The sequence below is a fragment of the Trichosurus vulpecula genome, chromosome 2, assembly GCF_011100635.1.
Source record: "Trichosurus vulpecula isolate mTriVul1 chromosome 2, mTriVul1.pri, whole genome shotgun sequence".
Classification (NCBI taxonomy): domain Eukaryota; kingdom Metazoa; phylum Chordata; class Mammalia; order Diprotodontia; family Phalangeridae; genus Trichosurus; species Trichosurus vulpecula.
The window spans coordinates 392,316,145-392,334,378 of record NC_050574.1 but is presented as its reverse complement, the minus strand read 5'-3'; the positions used below and the strand labels follow the sequence as shown (position 1 = coordinate 392,334,378).

At 36.0% G+C, this 18,234-nt stretch overlaps 1 protein-coding gene across 1 annotated transcript in view; it reads right to left on the bottom strand.

Annotated features, from left to right (window-relative positions):
* The window catches only part of GABRG3 (gamma-aminobutyric acid type A receptor subunit gamma3), an 882,331-nt gene that overhangs the window by 350,070 nt on the left and 514,027 nt on the right, over positions 1–18,234 (bottom strand). Inside the window, exons 4-5 of the mRNA XM_036745031.1 lie at positions 8,221–8,441; positions 4,231–4,313 (exon numbers count right to left, since the gene is read on the bottom strand). Of these exons, the coding sequence (XP_036600926.1) occupies positions 4,231–4,313; positions 8,221–8,441 (304 nt within the window). The remainder of the gene's footprint in view (positions 1–4,230; positions 4,314–8,220; positions 8,442–18,234) is intronic.

Here is an 18,234-nt window from a genome sequence, read left to right as displayed (position 1 = left end):
ACATCTCACACCACTTGCCAAAATAAGGTCAAAATAGGTCATCATCTCTACATAAAAGGTGACTTAAGAAATAAATTAGGGGAGCATAGAAAAATTTACCTGTCAGATCTATGGATAAGGGAAGAGTTTAGGACTAAACAAGAGATAGAGAGGATCATGGGAAGTAATATGGATCATTGTGATTACAGGGAATTAAAATCTTTTTCCACAGAGAAAACCACTGCAGCCAAAACTAGAAGGAAAGCAAGGAACTGGGCAAAATGCAGCAAATTTGTCTGACAAAGGCTCCATTTCTCAATCATTTAGCAAACTAAGACAAATTTACAAAAAAAAAAAACATATGAGCCATTCCTCAATTGATAAATGATCAAGGATACGAAGAGGCATTTTTCAGATGAAGTAATCAAAGCTCTCTATAGTCAAATGAAAAATGCTCTATTGCTGATTAGAGAAATGAAAATTAAAACAACCCCAAGGTATAAACCGTATACCTAGCAGATTGTCTAATGTGACAAAAAAATGACAAATATTGGAGGGGATGAGGGAAAATTAGGACAGTGATGTACTGTTGATGGAGTTGTGAACTGGTCCAATCATTCTAAAAAACAATTTGGAACTATGCCCAATGGACTTTCATATACATATCCTTTAATGCAGAAATACCACTACTACGTCTGAATCCCCAAGAGATCAAAGAAAAGGGCAAAAGGACCTATATATACAAAACTATTTATAGCACCTCTTTTGAGATGGTGTAATATCAATTAAGTTGGGACTTTTTATACTGTTTTAGGATGATAAATTAATTAAATGTCTTTGCTTGAGCCTTCCTAGGTGCAAAGCCCCAGGCCCAAACCCTAATCTACTAGGTACTAGGCCTATGTGGGTGTGAAGCCCTCAGGGCTCTAAGAGGAGTCGCTAAGACCAGAGCCAATAGTAGGAGCCTAAGTTCTGGTCACTCAGATGACATTTGATGATGGCTAAAGAGTGTATAAAAAGAGAGAACAGAGCTATTTTCTTGGGACTCTGAGCCACAGGAGGAGCAGCACATGACTCTGGGCTAGCTGTTGTTATGAGCTCCCCAGCTCCTGAACTCAGATGTTGATTTCTTGGTCACTATGAAATATATTTGGTCTGTTTATAACGTATGTTTGTAATTTGTTTGTATTTGCTCTGAAGTTCAGGGTGCTGGCTTTTTACCCTGAACTAAGTGAATGATATTCGTATGTGTTGGATTAAAGTAAGATTGTTAACCCCTCAATATTGCTTTCCTTAGTAAAGCAGATCAAAAGAACCTGTGTTGGAAGCATTCTAGTTGTTGGGCTTGTGTTGGTCTTTCACTCCCAAAACAGCTGCTAGCTGAATTGTTGCAACAAATGGCATAGAATTGGAAATTCAGGGGATGCCCATCAATTAGGGGAATGGATGAACAAATTGTGGCATGCGATTTTGATGAAATCCTATTGTCCTGTAAGAAATGATAAGGCTTCAGAAAAAAAAAAAAACTGGGAAGAACTGTATGAACCGATGCAAAGTCAAGTTAGCAGAACCAGGAAAACATTGTACAGCAACACTGTAATGATGATCAACTGTGAAAGACTTAGGTTCTCTCAATACAATCATCCAAGATACTTCCAACAGATCCATGATAAAAAAATGCTATCCACCTCCAGACAGAACTGATAAACTCTGAGTGCTGATTTAAGCATACCTTTTTTCATATTTTTTTTACTCTTTTATTTTCCCTCCTATCCACTGCACCACATAGCTGTACTATGTTCATTTACCTGGGCCTGGAATCAGGAAGACTTCAATTAAAATTTGGTCTCTATCACAAGCTGTGTAACCCTAGGGAAATAACTCTGTTTTCCTCAGTTTCCTCATGTGTAAAATGATCTGGAGAAGGAAATGGCACACCACTCTAGTATCTTTGCCAAGAAAACCAAAATGAAGTCACATGGTCAGACACATCTGAAATGACTGAACCACCACAACAAATGCAGAAATATATTTTGCATGACTTCACACATGTAATTGAAATCCTATTGCTTACTTTCTTAATGGGTGGGGGCAGATATGGGGAGAGTGGGTAGAAACAGGAACTAAACATTTTTAGAACTGAGTCTTTTCCTGAAGTACAAAGATATTTAAAATTACCTGCATTTGTTGCCACTTAGTTTTGTAGCACCACAAGGAAAAAGACTATCACAAATAGGTGGTGTTTGTTTTTTAATATGTGGAGAAGAAAGACACATCAAAATAAGTTCCAATCAATACCTTTTCAAATCATTTGTTTTGGCATTTTCATGACTATGTAAGTTCAAAGAATTATTTTTTAAATTTTGTAAATTCAGAAAATCACTTTGGTAGGACAAATGAACTTATAAATGTCTTGCTTATTTCTCAATTGAGGAATGGCTCAGTTTTTTTAAAAGTTTGTCTTAGTTTGCTAAATGAGAAATGAGGCCTTCATCAGATAAACTATGTGTATATGTGTATGTATATATGTGTACGGTGTATGTGGGTATATACACACACACACACACACACACACACACATATACATATATATGTGTGTGTGCGTGTATATGTATGTGCTGTATGTGTATGTACATACATGCATTACATACACATATTATATACATACATACATATATATTCTATAATTAGGTTTTTCGTTTGAGTTTTTCATTTGATCATTGTTTTAATGTAGGTAACTAAGAAATCCTAAATGGAATAAATGAATAAATCATCATCAATCAACTTTGAGGAAAATGTTAAATGAAAATTCTTTCATGTTCAACCTGAGCAAATAGATACAGATGCTTGTTCTCAATCAATTCATTAATTTTTATAAATGTGGCAAGAAAATTTGTAGCAAGTTCTCAATAAACTAATTTGTCTTTCAGAGCAAGACATTAAAATTAAGCAAACATACTCAGAGGAGCCTTTAGCAACCTGTTATTTTCTCTCCATTATACTTGTTAAGCATGCTCTCTAATCTAGTCTGAGAGATTTTTCCTGCTTGAAGTGATCAACTTTTCTGATATACATTATATATCCTTTGGCATATGCTTCTTTTTGTTGCTATTTGGTGAATATCTTGGCTTACCTTAAAGATAAGACATAATGTACATAGTGTAAATAAGCTTTATTCTCAGCTAATTAGTGATTTTTTTCCGTACTAGGATATTCTTGCCCAGACTGGGAGATGATCCCCAATATATTATTTTCTATTCACTCCTAAAAAAACCTGCAAAATATGGTCCCCCTTTTGGTCTACCTGATTGAACCAATCAGAAAACCATTAGGGCAAGAATAAAAAACCACCTTCCTTGAAGTTTTGCAGCACTGGTTCAGTTTTGTTCTTAATGAAGAAGATGTTTTGTTCATTAAGTCAGCTCTGCTAGCAAACAATTTGATTGGTTGGAAACCACACAAATTTTTTCTGATTCACACTCTAGTTATCACAGCCAACACCAATTGAAATATGTAACATACATTGATTAAATAGCCCTGCCTTTTTAAACAAAGATTTTTATCTCACTTTACCCATTTGTTTTGCCAAAACATTGGTATGAGACAATTTATAGCATATAATAACCATATTATGCTCTTCCGTCTTACCTTCTGTGGGTATTCTTATTGTAGAACACTGTGCTAAAAAGGATTCTTATCCGATGAATGCCTAACAATGATGCCAAGACCTTTTACTAACAGGAATACTGATGGACATAAATCATAAACAATACAAATCCATACAAAATGACTGAATGCTGAGAGAGCTGGAATTGCTTGTAGTGGCACTATAAAATTTTAATTGAGTCAAAGTTATTTATATTTGAAACAAATATTTTTACCTCTAACCTGACCAAACCTTTCACTTTCACTTCTTATTAACCCAAAAGTATCTGAATATTTCACATGGATCCACATGATACACTCCAATTTAAAAGTCACATTTCTTAGTCTTTCTTAAACACTTATAGGTAAATTTCTTGAAATTGGCTGATGGGGTGCCTCTCCAGTTTATTAAAAGACTTTATATCATGACACAGGCTTTGAATCATAACACTGAAGTGAAAATTACCCTTCTGGGAAGCACCAATTAACATCAGCCACCTATGCATAGAGGGAAAATGTATAACTTCACAACATAGTAGGAATTAGCAACATTATTGAATGTATTCAAGATTTAGACACAGTCTCAAAAATGAAGGTATTACTTACAGCTGGAGAATATCAGTGGGCATGAATGTTCATCCATTGGGAAATTATGGAGCTGCAGCTGGCATTCTGCGTTGATGGTGAGCCTATGGATAAGCCAAGCATCACTTTCATGGCCAGGTACATTAGGACACGGTTGAGTTCATGGGCAAGGGAACTATTTATGTCAGGGAATATAACTCATACGTAATTTACAATCTCTCTAGGCAGTTGTTGCAAAGTGACAGCAGTCTATTTAACAACACCAGTCTTCAGGCCTTTTATTTCTTTTTTTGAAACTACCAGCAAAGGCTAACAAATGAGGAAAATCAAAGGCCACGTCTAAAAATCACAGGTTTTCCTGGAGAAGGAAAAATGATGCCAAAACAACACCACCAATAACTGGTTCAAATTCAGTCATTTTTTTTGGTTAACTCTGCTCAAAATATCTATTTGTTTGAATTTTAACTGCTCATTCATTTTTCCACTCTGGTTTATGTGTATAGACAAGAATAACATCCAGTTCACTCATTTGCAGAAGCATTTGCCAATTCATTTTATTAGAGAATAATGATTAAAAGGAGAGATAGCATGGCAAAGGCAAGAGAAGGATTTACTGGGTACAAAAAGGGGTCAAGTCTTACCCATGACATTTTTTATCTAAGTGAGGATAGCCAACCCTTAGCCCTTTGGGCAACTCAGTAAGACTTAGAATTAACACTATGAGTGACAAAGGAGTTGCACATTGTTATGTTAATGGGAATGGAAGATCTTTCCCATCCATTAATAGGCCAATGTGACCTGCTGGAGTCACATGGAAGCCTGAGTCACAGGAGCCTGAGTCACATAGAGCCTGTGTTGGGAGGAGCTTGTTGAATGGGTGAAGCAGGAATCCTGGAGCAGGAAGTGAGAGAATGAGTTGGAGCTGGGAGAGAGAGAGAGCAAGCAGGAAAAGCAGAGCAGCTAGCATGAGAGAGAGAGGGAGTGATTTTGCTTAAGGGAGTTTGTGGGGAGACCTGACAGAGGGAAGGCTCGGGGATGGTGGTGCCCTCTGCATTGGTAATGTATATAGACTTCTCTGTTGGTATGATGGATTTGGCTTTCTGATGTTTGAATAAACGTCCTGGTTTTATCTTCAATGAAAAGAGCATGTTATATCTTGTGATTCAAACCTGGGAATACTCCTGCCTATTCATAGCAGCCATGGTGGGTCTATATATATATATATATATCTGTGTCAGGAATTAGCATATCAGGAATTCCTCAAGATGATGAAATCACAGATCCACAAACCCTTTTGTCTCCCTCCCTCCTGAACCAAATAATAATAATAACAAAAATAAAAATGAAAAAGTAGAGAGGCATTAAAGGATTGAATATGTTGTACTTATCATAAGGAAGACTCAAAACCAAAAGAGCACACAGAGGTCTATATGAGTTTGAATCAAACCACCAAAAAGAAGGAGATACTGTAACTCATCTTTCTTGGGCCGATGGCTGAGAAACCAGTAATTTTTAACATTCATTTGTCCAGTTTTGTAAAGGGAAAGAGAGGAGCAAAGTTATAATATCTAGTACTAATATGTGAATTCTACATTAAATGGGCAGCTCTGAATTCATCAGATATCCCCCAGGAAAAAAAAAACATTTAGGAATTTTTATTTTTTTTTGTATCATGGCAGAATGGCATGTATTCATTCTGATTCTATTCACAGACATAGAAGCGTTGTATTGATGCTTGCATTTGCTGAGCATTATGAAATGCAACAAATTTCCTTTCATGTTATTGGAACTAGATGGGATTTAGAGATTATCTAGTGCAATTGATTCATTGACAGCTGAGGAAACTGAGGCCCCAATATGTAAACTGAATGGTCACCTAGGTGGTAAATGGCCTTGGGCTTGGGCATCGGTTCCACATTTTTTTTTGCTCAAGATGTGATGTACTTTCCTCCATACCATGCTATCTTCCATGGGCATAAAACATTTTGGAAATTTTTTTCAAGATCATCCGGTCTTAAAGAAGAGTCATTCGTAAGGCACCAACTCTAATCTCCCTTTATTCAGGCTTCAGAAGACTGAAAATTTGTTGGCAGCAACATGCCATTTGGGTGAGTTTGATCCCATTAGTTTTACCATTCTCTGTACCATGTGTCAGTTCCTTGTACCTTTTGCTTGGGTAACAAACAAAAGTCTGTAGACTCAAATCCTTAAGCATAGTGATAGATCCACACTGTAGAAGGCATGAATAAACATCTGCCAACTTGGCAACATAAGCTGTCAGAATTTTCACTGATTCTCATTTGCACTTAGTAGTATTATATCCATACGTAAGAAAATCTTGAGGCCAAAAACATTAGTGTTATAAATGCAAAATATCCATGGAAATCTAACCAAAAAGTCAAAAAAGAGAGGTAAAGTCGAATATCGTTTGTCTTAGGTCTCCTCAATAATCATTTAGGAGTTGGGCATGCAGTCCCTTTAGATGACTGTTTCACATGATAATCGCAGTGATCCTTTGTCATCATGTGACCAGTCAAGCAACTATCAACATTTTGATAGCTAGTTATGCATTTGGGGATGTGATCACTAACCATGCATATCTTCAAGGACATTTATTAATAAATGAGGGAAGGAGAGAGAGAGAGAGACAGAGACAGAGACAAAGACAGAGAGAGAGACAGAGAGAGGCAGAGAGACAGAGATAGAGACAGAGACAGAGAGATAGAGACAGAGAGAGAGAGACAGAGAGACAGAGACAGAGACAAAGAGAGACAGAGACAGAGAGAGACAGAGGCACTGAGGCACAGAAACAGAGAGACACAGTGAGAAAGACACAGAGAAAGAGACAGACAGAAATTCAGAGACAGAGAGAGACAAAGATTTCTAATGTACCTCAGTTCAATGAGCTCAGCTGAGGGGGGCATTGTATGTAATAGTTTGGAGACATGATGTCACTGTAGCCAACGTGAAAAAGAGAAAAAATGTCAGGGCCAGGGCATAGCTTTCCATGGAGATTTCATTATGCTGGAATTGCAATTGCTCTCATGAATTAATTAAAAGTGCTTGCTTAATGGGTGACTTACCTGTTAGGCCTTTGTCACTATCTTGAGATAAAAAATCTGAATAGTACTACACTGTAGTTTGCATGTAAACTAGACTTAGTAAAATGATGTAACTTCCAATTTGGTTGGGTTGTTGTTGTTGTGTGTGTGTGTTCATGCAAAAGGTATCTAAGAAGTGAAAATGAAGCATATATGCTTTTTGCATATATGCATGCATATATATATATAATTTTAAAAGGGAATACATTTTTTGAGATTCAAAGAAGAGTTATGATCTAGTTTATTTGCTCTGTCTTTGGTTTATTGAGCTGATTTCCTATTATGTGCCAAAATCTAGGCACACCAGGCAAACATTCTTCCCATTAAATTTTAGGTTCTGTGTTATTCTAGATTTTATTTTATTCATGTGTAAAATAAAGGGCTAGATGATCTCAAAGTTCCCTCAGTCTTGTAACACTTTACACATCTTTGTTTCCCTATATTAAATGAATAAAACTAGGAATCTTTTAAAGTTTTTAGTTCAATTTTTCATAGTCTTATCAATTTCGTCTAGATAACCAGTACCATTAAAAAGAAAAATGACAAGAAAATAAAATGGCTAGAGTTTCTCTCTCTCTCTCTCTCTCTCTCTCTCTCTCTCTCTCTCTCTCTCTCTCTCTCTCTCTCTCCTTCCATAGTTTCAAGTCATCATCCCCCCACACCATGCCTTCCAGAATACTGAATCATGGTTAAATATTTTTTTAAAGATTTTTGGACATCTATCTTTCTTACTTCATACTTTGCATTGGGAACACTGTCGTATTACCATGCAAAGTCATGCAAAGTATGCAAAATTGATGAAATTTCAAAGTGGGGATGCTACTCTATTCTAATTAAGTCAAAATAAAACGAGTGATGACCTAAGAAACTTTTATTCCCAATTATACCAACTGAGCAGACACATCCTTACCTTAAAGTATATAAGATTTTCCCATCATTCCATATTCTAAGGAGCTGGTTGGGTGTGGTTATCCAGTGAGCTTCTGCAGTTTTTGAGTTCCGGAAGATGGTATCTGGAATCCAGATTAATCCAACCATATTGCTGTTCAGAGTTAGTATTTTCATTGTGCTGTTGAATCGAAGGCGACTGTCTGTCCAAGTCTGAGCAAAAAATATGTCAATTTGGTATTCCTGGCAAGGAAACAAAAAGAAAGGAGGTAATTTATAAGTAGCTTTTCTTAATATCCCCTGTCAATCTTAAAGCTACCCTATCTAAGCATTCTCCCCTTTTCTCATTTTTTAAATCTTTAAAATTTTTGGAATCACAGAAATCTATCCATTCCTTTCTTGGCTCACTATTTATGACCTGAATCCTCTTCTCAGAGAAATCAGAATACAGCTTTATATCTATAATATCTTCATTCCACCACCTCAGGAGCAGTGATTTCTTGGCATTGTTGTATAATAAGACAGGTGTTTAAGAATTAAAACTTCTGGGAACATTAAAGATGGTCCCTGGTAAGGTAAATGAGCTAAAGACAAGCAAATGGAGTTAAACAGGACAGCATTTACTATCCCAGATCATATAATTGTTTCATTTTCACCCTGTCACTTAGGTATTCTTTTGCATGTCTAGCCCAAAGCAGAAAGATTATGCCAGCATGTTGTTACCATTATAGATGCAAATTCATTTTTCTTCTTCTTCATAGATGATACCTCCCATTCTCCCCTCTCTTTCCCCCACAGCAAGTGCTCAGACCTCAAAGTAACTTCATTAATATGCTAATATGGAAGTCTCTCCTTGCAATGCTATGATGATATGATTTAAGAATGGGGACCCATTCTCTACCTCCCTAGCTAAGCAGCTCTAAATCATATGAATGGATTAGTAAATTTAGTATCTTTGTAGTGTCATATGCCCCCCACCTCCACACACACATATGTTTACGAATGTAACATCATTCCAATAGCTGGCCATAGCTGCATGCGAGTGGGAAAATAATTTAACCCCTGCATCTCAGGCAACTTCCTAGAACAAATCTGCTGAGTCACAGATGGGGTGTAAACTGCAGTGGTAGAGAGAGTTCACAAACCAAGGGAGTGACACAATTCAACTTAGTTGATCAAGCTTTTATTAATTATGTCATATATGCCAGGCACTGTGCTTGGCTTTGGGGATACAAAAGACAAAAATGAAACTGCCCGTGACCACTAGATACTAGAATTTTAGTAGTAAAGAAGAGCGCAGGCATTGATAAGTAAACAAAGAGTACATGAAAAATAATACGATGGGAAGCTTGCCAATTGGCAGCATCATGAAAAACCTCTTGGAGGCGGTGGCATTTAACATGACTCGAATGGAGATAGGAATTCTGAAAAGTGACACAGAAGAGGGATAGCCTTCCAGATCCTACGTAAAATCACAAAAGTGAGCCATGTAATGTTCTTATACAGAGAGTATGACAGCTTGACTAACAATTTCTATTAGACTGATTGAGGGAGAATAATGTGAAACAATTTTAGAAAGGGCGATTGGGATAGACTGTGAAGGGCTTTAAATGACAATTTTATCTTAGTGACATTAGCGACCCGCTGAAACTTCACTAGCAAGGTTTTGATAAGGACAGAAGTGCAGAGTAACAATAATGATTGGCATCTGTGTGGGTATTAGTATGGTGGTAGCAATATACTAAGGCCCCACAAAAGAGCAGGTTAGACTCATTTATTCCTAAAAAGTTACTGAAACCCCCGATTTAATTGTTTTAGAGGCTTAGGGTTTTGTTCTTTAATATAGTTTTCTGGTTGCCTAACTACAAAAACAGCCAAGACAAGAGGGGTTAGAACTCACCTCTGAGGCTTCATACCTCAGACTGACCAAATGGCCAATGCTAAAGCAGGAAATTCTATTCAATTTCAGGGATGCCAATCAATTGGGGAATGGCTGAACAAGTTGTGGTATATGGTTGTGATGGAATACTACTGTGCTGTAAGAAATGGTGAGCTTGGTGACCTTAGAAACACATGGAAAGGTTTGCACAAAATACTGAATCAACTGCATACTTAATGAATGTCCCTTCCCCTGCTCTAAGTAAACCTCCTTTTATTCAATGTTTGATGCACTGTGATTGTCTAATTTTGCTCTGATTCTGAACCTGATGTAGTTTTTATATGAAGAATATTCATCAAAAGTGGAGAGGTAGGCATCAGGTTGGAAAAGAGCCTGTTGCAGGAAGGTTAGTATCCCCTCTTTCTCAAAAAAAAAAAAAAACAGATTTTTTTTCATATCACAAGAGCAAACATGTTGCACCAGAGAAATTGAAACACAATGTTAAATACTTTTCCAAAAGTCACGTGGGAAATCAGTGGTTATTTTGTAAAGTTTGTTGACTCTGATATTAAAATAAATCATGGAGTTCTAAGTATAACCTCTAGAAACCTACAGCCTAAGGTTCTCCCCTTACTCTTTGCTAATAGAAAAAATAAATAGATTGAAAGCAGAAAAATCATCTTGGATTACTCTTTATGCTCCATCTTCTTTCCTTGCTCACAAATTGATGAAGAAACACTGAGAGATATCAGCGTGATCCTGGTTAAATGACTTTCCCCTTGGGCTTCAGTTTCCTCATTTGTAAGATGGGGGTGGTGGTGGTGGAATAGTCCCAAAAGTTTGAGCTCTGATATCATATGAAATTCTTTTCCTTCCAAACCTAAACTCATTTTAGCACAGAATTGTTCATTTCACTTGGTACGTTTTGTCAAATGGTTATGGGTTGTTAAAGAAATTATAAGAGATCTTATCTTTTTCGATTTCTTACATTTGCCATGATGATACAGTAGGATAACTTTTCCATATACGTACCATTACCCTCTATTACAGAGACAATACAAGAATAGGTGGCAATAAATATAATAAAGCTATTAGAAATTATATCATTCAATTGACCAAATAGTGGAGCAAAACATTATTAGTATCTTCCAAATTCTGCTTCCACCAGAGACAATAATTAGTCCCATATCATAATATCATTTTCCAAATATAGCTCTTACTTAGGATCAGGTCACCAGCTTCAACTTGGTTATAGTGTAGCATTATCACTCTCACCATTAACTTGTTTCTAAATTTAACAAATGTTTGAGAAAAACCTTATATGCAAAAAGAAAGATAATTTTGGTTTTATTATAGAAGCAGGCTTTATTTTCCAGGGGAAGTTATCCTTTTTTTTTCTTGAGCAAAAAAAAATCCCCAAATGGCTTTTTGGAACATACACATACACACACACACACACACACACACACACACATATATATATACATATATACACACACATATATACATATATATATACACACACATATATATACATTGTGATGTGTGTATATACGTATATATAATATGTTACATACATATGTGTGTAACACTGTCAGATTCATAAATATTTTTGAAATAAAGTATCTGATGTACAAATAATTTATTTGAAAGGCAAAATACTGAATTTAAAAGTGACAGGGAAAATGAATATGTATTGAAAACATCATTGCAAATATTAGTGTTTTGGGGATTCCTAAATAATTTGTTTTAACAATTTTAGTGTCTAACAAGTCCTAAATAAGCTATGAATTATTGTGGCCTGTGGAAGATGCTAGGACAAGAGAAAAATCATACTCACGAATATAACATTCATTACCTGCAACTTTGACAGAAATACAGAAAGGTTTCCTAGTCTAAGTACCCCTGCCATTTGTTGAAGTGGAAAAACAGAGACTGTAAGCTCTTAAGAAGCTAGGAGCATGGGACTATGGAGTTGTTTTTTTTTTTTTCATTGGTGGCTATCATGATAGCATATCAAATAGATCTTTAATAAATACTTCAGATAACATTGCCCACACCAGCACTGTATCACAATGATATAATGATATATTTAAACAATGTCCAAAATGTTATAAGCCCCTACTGTAGCATGGCTTTTCTATTTTTTTTAAATACTGTACTAATCCCACCCTTGCTGATGATCTTACCTCATATTTAAGCCCCAAAGACACTAATCCCCAAGCACCAGACTGTATAATAGTGCTAGATCGCTACATGTGACTAACTTTGTTCTCGTGAAACTAATTGCTTCCTATAGTATTAGCTCCCCAACAACATTTTTATAAAACTTAGCAAGGGATAATTTTTTTTTAAAAATGATGATAATAAAGTTCATAAGGAGAATCTTCTTTCATCTCTTCACTTATATAAGTTTTATTACTTGGGATGAAATCCTGAGAATGTCAAAATATCTCAGTTGCAGTACAATTTATTGGAAAACTAATACCAAACCTCTCTTTTTCTGACAAATTCCTTGAAAATTAAAAAAAAAAGATCTACACTTATCAAGGCAAGGTAAGACAAGACAGAGCAGCAAGCATTTATTAAGATTATTAAGTTTTTACTATGTATGAGGTCCTGGGCTAAGCATGGAGGCTACAAATAGAAGTAAAAAGACAGTTCTACTCTTGAGGAACTTATGTTCTAATGGGAGAAGACAACTCACAAAAGAGAACTGAGACTTTGTGGGAAGGCACTATTCACTGGGGCCTGGGCTTTGCAGTCTAGAGTTGACAGAAGATAAAGGGTGAGATGACAGCTGAGGCATGATATCAGATCCAGAAAGTCAAAAGCAGAGTCGTGAGGAGAATGAAGGTTATTCAGCTTGAGTCTTCCCTCAAAAAGAATACTGAGAAGGAACTTAAGAATGGGAAAAAGGAGTTGGCATGTTGCAATGATGTTCTATGGTGAGAAGGTCACAAGGTCAGATGAATATTCCAGGGTGAGGAAACCCCAGGAACTGTGGGAAATGAAGCTATAGAAATGGTATTTTGGAAAGAGAGAGGAGAAGAGGGAATCCATTTCTTGTACTTCTCTCCTGTAACTTGATTTCCATTCATAAGACAATACTATACTATATAAGATGAAAACCACTCCCAAAGGTCACTGGTGACTGTCTCCTTATCAAATTGATGAACTCTTCTGTATTCTTGTTTTCCTAGACATCTCTGTTGCATTTGGTGTCACTGACCACAATTTTCTTTTCTCCATTTAGCATCTCTGTCTTTTATCCTTTTCCCCTCTCTTTACTCAATGTTCCAATTTCCCCAATCCTAAATGTGCCAACCCTCAACCCCCAGTAAACCTGTAAAGCACCAAATTATTTGTTCTCTCCAGCATTAAACTTCTTTAAAGAGGAGTCTATATTCCAATTTCTATTTACTCATGCACTCTTTAAGCTCCTTTGATATCTGACACCTATCACCACCACTTAATAGTTATAGTCAACATTTCTTGGGAGTTCTTTTTTCATAGATATGTTCTTTACATGTTTTCTTTTTTCTAAAATAATATAAAACTAATCAAATTATCATTTTAGGGAGTAAAATTCTAGCAAGAAATGAAAAAAAATATCATTAGCATGGTATAGTGAAAAAGTCACTGAATTTGGAATTGAGAACCTGGGTTCAATTTCCAGGTCCGCTATTTACTATCTGTGTGGTCTTAGAAAGTAATTTAACCACTATGGGCCTTAGTTTTCTTTTCTGTAAAATGAAATTGCTGGCTTAAATTTCTCTGCAGTCTCTTTTAGCTCTTGATCTATTGTCAACAAAGAGCAAATGTTGTTAGGGACTTCGTTACAAGTATTTGTTGGGTAGTATATTGTTGTTTAGACATTTTAGTTGTGTCCAATTGTTTGTGACCCCATTTGGGGTTTTCTTGGTAAAGATACTGGAGGGGTGTGCCATTTCTTTCTCTAGATCATTTTGCAAATGATAAAACTGAGGGAAAAGGGTTAAGCAACTTGCCCAGGATCATACAGGTAGTATCTGAGGCCACTTTTGAACTTAGGTCATCCTGACTCTGGGCCTGGTGCTCTACCTACTGTACCACCTGGCTGCCCATTGGATACTATAGAGAAATATAATTTTAGGTAAAAATAGTCCTCCCCTTGTCTAGTAGGGAATATGTTACACATGCATGTTATTACGGACGGAGTTTGGTATGGTGAAAACAAATTCTCTCATGAGTCAGAGGTCCTGGATTCAAATTCCAGCTACACCATTTACTTTCTGTGTGACCTTGAATGTTGTAACTTCTCTAAGGCCTCAGTTTCCTCATCTGTAAAATTAAGGGTGTCTTTGTATTGTTTCTCTGCAAAACTTTGGAATCAATTGTGAGACGTGGGAGACACTGGTGTAGGATTATTAAGCATGGTGTGCCCATATTTGAGCAGTAGCTCAAAAGAAATGTGAGCACAAAATTTAGAGTCATTTCCATTCCAAATGTTCATACGGACTGACTATGTGTGCCTGACCTGTGGCAGAGCCTCCTGAGCTCATATCGGTCTGATCAGCCCCAGTAAAAGACACTGTAGATTGATCTCCAACATCATGATGTCATTTTGGTCCTCTTTGAGTATTAAGGACAACAACCGCTAAACCACCAAAAAGGAAGGGATTGACATAGATGGCTTCTAAGGTCCTTTCCAGTTCTAAATCCATAACTATTTTGACTTAGAACAAAGCATACTAAAGATTTACCAGAATAAATAGATAAATAAGAACCTGTTTGTGAGGCCTGAGAAAAAAAGTTATTACCAACCATTGGGATCAGAAATGAGAGAAGCGGTGACATTTAAATTGTATTTTAAAGAATGAAAGGGAATTCAAAGACAAAAGCGGGAGGACAGAGCATTCTAGTCATAGGGAACAGCTGGAACAAAGGCAAGGAGCAGCTGAAAGATCTCTATGAAGTTACAGATAAGACGATGCACCTAGTGACGCCTGACTGGACAGCTGTTACATATCATTTGGCTGCTCTGGGTTAAAAGTGAGGAGGGGTCGTTATTACAGCTTGAAACCAAGAGAGATATTTTTTTCATCATTCTTTCTCTACAAAATCTATGAATTCCCTGCCTCCTACAAGGGATCAAAGAGAGAAGATATTGTGGAGAAACAATCAAAAGGATCATAAATCTGGAATTGGAAGGATTCTCAGAAGATAACTACCTACGTTTACAGAGAATAAAACTGAGGGGCTTGAAGGGTTTGATTGGCCCAAGGTTAAACAAATAACAATTTGCAGGGGTCAGATTTGAACCTGTGCCATCTGACTTTAGAACCAATTATTTTTCTTGTGAACCATGCTGTTCATCTACAGGGTATGCAGGCATTAGAAAGAGTGAAAAGTCGAAGATAGCTAGAAGGCTATGAACAAGGCAGCCAGAGCTGTGCCGTCGATAGAACAAGGACAAATTTCAATGGAGAGATAACCCATGGCTTGGGCATTTTGAACTTGTGTTGCCAGATTTATGTTCAGGAGGAAATGTCTTACAAATAGTTGGAGATTCTTGTTTGAGGAATAGAAGGAGGATCATGATTGTGAAAATAGAGAGTTTAAAGTTTCTTTTGAAAAGCAATAATGGGAACTGAGTGGGGGGAGGTGGTGCAGCTGAGTAAGATTTCCAAGGCAGTCAGTGATTAAAACAATAGTAAAAATCCACAAAATCAGATAATTTTCCCAATCTAGTCTAATCCAATAAATATTTGTTAAGTGCCTACTATGCTTCAAATACTGTACCAGATGTTAGAGATTCAAAGACAAAATCAAATGAACTAGAGTTTTGTCCTTCCAGGTATACCAGTGGAAACTGGCTATTTTCTGGTTTATGGTTAACATCTAGAATAACATCTTTATTCAAAATCAGTCTTTTAAATTTCTTTTTGTAATATCATTCAAATGGGGATGAATTTGAACTATAAAAATCCGAGCTTATTATCCACCATTTTGCTTGAGGGAGTGTCAATATACATAAAGTCCTGTTTTAAGCTATTCCCAAAATAGAAATCAGCCAGAGGCTGATAAATGCTCCAGAAGGGAAAGCAAAATTTACAAACTTGAATAGGATTCTTACTCTTCAGATGCCAAGTCAGGTAAATGGAATAAAAGTATTTCATCAGCAGAAATACTTTTGTCCTTTGAAAAATTTTCTGAAGATAGAGAACTCATCACCCATTCTGTAATTCTCCAGGGGCCAGAGACTTCTGCTAAATAGTTCACTTGAGAAGCAGTTGAAATGTCTCTGTTCTGGGCTAAAACTACAGAACTGATAATATATTTGACAATACCTGAGGATTTCATTTTCAGTTTTTAGGTAGAAATCATAAGATCTTGAGTCTAGAATAGACATTCTATATCATCAAGTTATGGACTTACAAGACCACCTAGGCTCAAACTCATTTTACCAGTGAAGAAAATATGGCCCACATAGGTTATGATTTGCCAAAGTCTTATAGGTGTTGAATGGCAGAGCCAAAAGTAAAAGACACATTTTTGAGGAAGGAGAAGGCATTATTAACTGGGGTGGATCAAAGAAAGCTTCAAAGAGGATGCAACATTTAAGTTAAACTTTAAAGGATATGCAGGAATTCATTAAGAGGAGAGGGAGAATGAGGAAGGGAGAACATTCAAGGCATGGGATATATACTGTGCAAAGATAGAGAAGCACAGGGATGGTTTTCCTGGGTGTTCCTTAGGTACCTTAAAGCACAATTCATCATTTTTCATCTCAACATACAGCTATTGGAGAAGTTAGGTGGCACAATAGATGGAATACCAGACATCGAATCAGGAAGACCTAGGTTCACATTCTGCCTCTGCTACCAGTGCAAATCATGTGTGTATAAATTATATATATATATATATATATATATACACATATATATATATATGTGTACACACACATATATACACATATATACATACATATATGTATGTATATATAAAACATTGTATATACACGATTATGTATATATGGATATGTATATATGCACATATATACACATGTACATATGTAATACATATATAATATATGTACTGTTAGAAATGAAGTAAAAAGTAGTTAATTATAAGTTAATTTGGGAAGGAGTGAACCAGCATCTAGGGAGAAAAGGCTTCATGTAGAAGATGGTACTTGAGGTGATTCTTGAAGGAAGGGATTGTAAGAGAGAATTCTAAGAGGTAAAGAGGAAATGCACTGTGGGCATGAAAGAATGTGTAAAGCCATTGTAAAGGTATAGAATTGGGTGATGAAATGTTGTCCTCATCTCAGTGAAGTAGGGAATTAAATCACTTGCTCTAATTGTTAGGTTAAATTATGTTTGGGGAATTGAGGAGAGAAATAAAAAGTTCGGGATAATCACTGTTGGAAATAAGAAATGAAAATGATGAGAACAGAGAAGAATGATTAGAATTGCATGTGTACGGAGCCAAGGAAAGGTAGATTTAAAGAGGCTGACTGGAAGAATAGGGAGGCATCAAAGGAATAGAGGTCATACTAAACTTGAGTTTAGACCAAGTGTTAAGGTAGAAGAACTGCAAAGATAGAAGGTTGTTTTTCTGAGAGTTTAATTTCAGAACTCTGGAACCTTAATAGACTGACATACATAAAATGGAAAGATTTAAGTTATTACATCTTGGCCTAGCATCATATGATTATATATATTTGTATATATACATGTGTGTGTGTGTATATATATATATATTTGTACATATATGTATATATATATATAATTTTATTTTTCCCAATTACATGTTATGACAATTTTTAGCATTCATTTTTACAAGATTTTGAGTTTCAAATTTTTCTCGCTTCCTCCCTCCTTTACATTTCCCTCTCCAGAAAATTGTAGGCAATTTGATATAGGTTGTACATGTGCTATCATGTGAAACGTTTCCATATTAGATACAGTTGCGAAAGAAGAAACAGATCAAAAGAAACAAATACAAAAAGAATAAAGTAAATATGAAAAAATAAGCTTCAATCTGTATTCAGAGTCCATTAGTTGTTTTTCTACATGTGGAAAACATTTTCCTTTGTAAATCCTTTGTACTTGTATTGGATCATTGTGTTACTGAGAAGAGATGAGTCATTCATAGTCACCACACAATGTC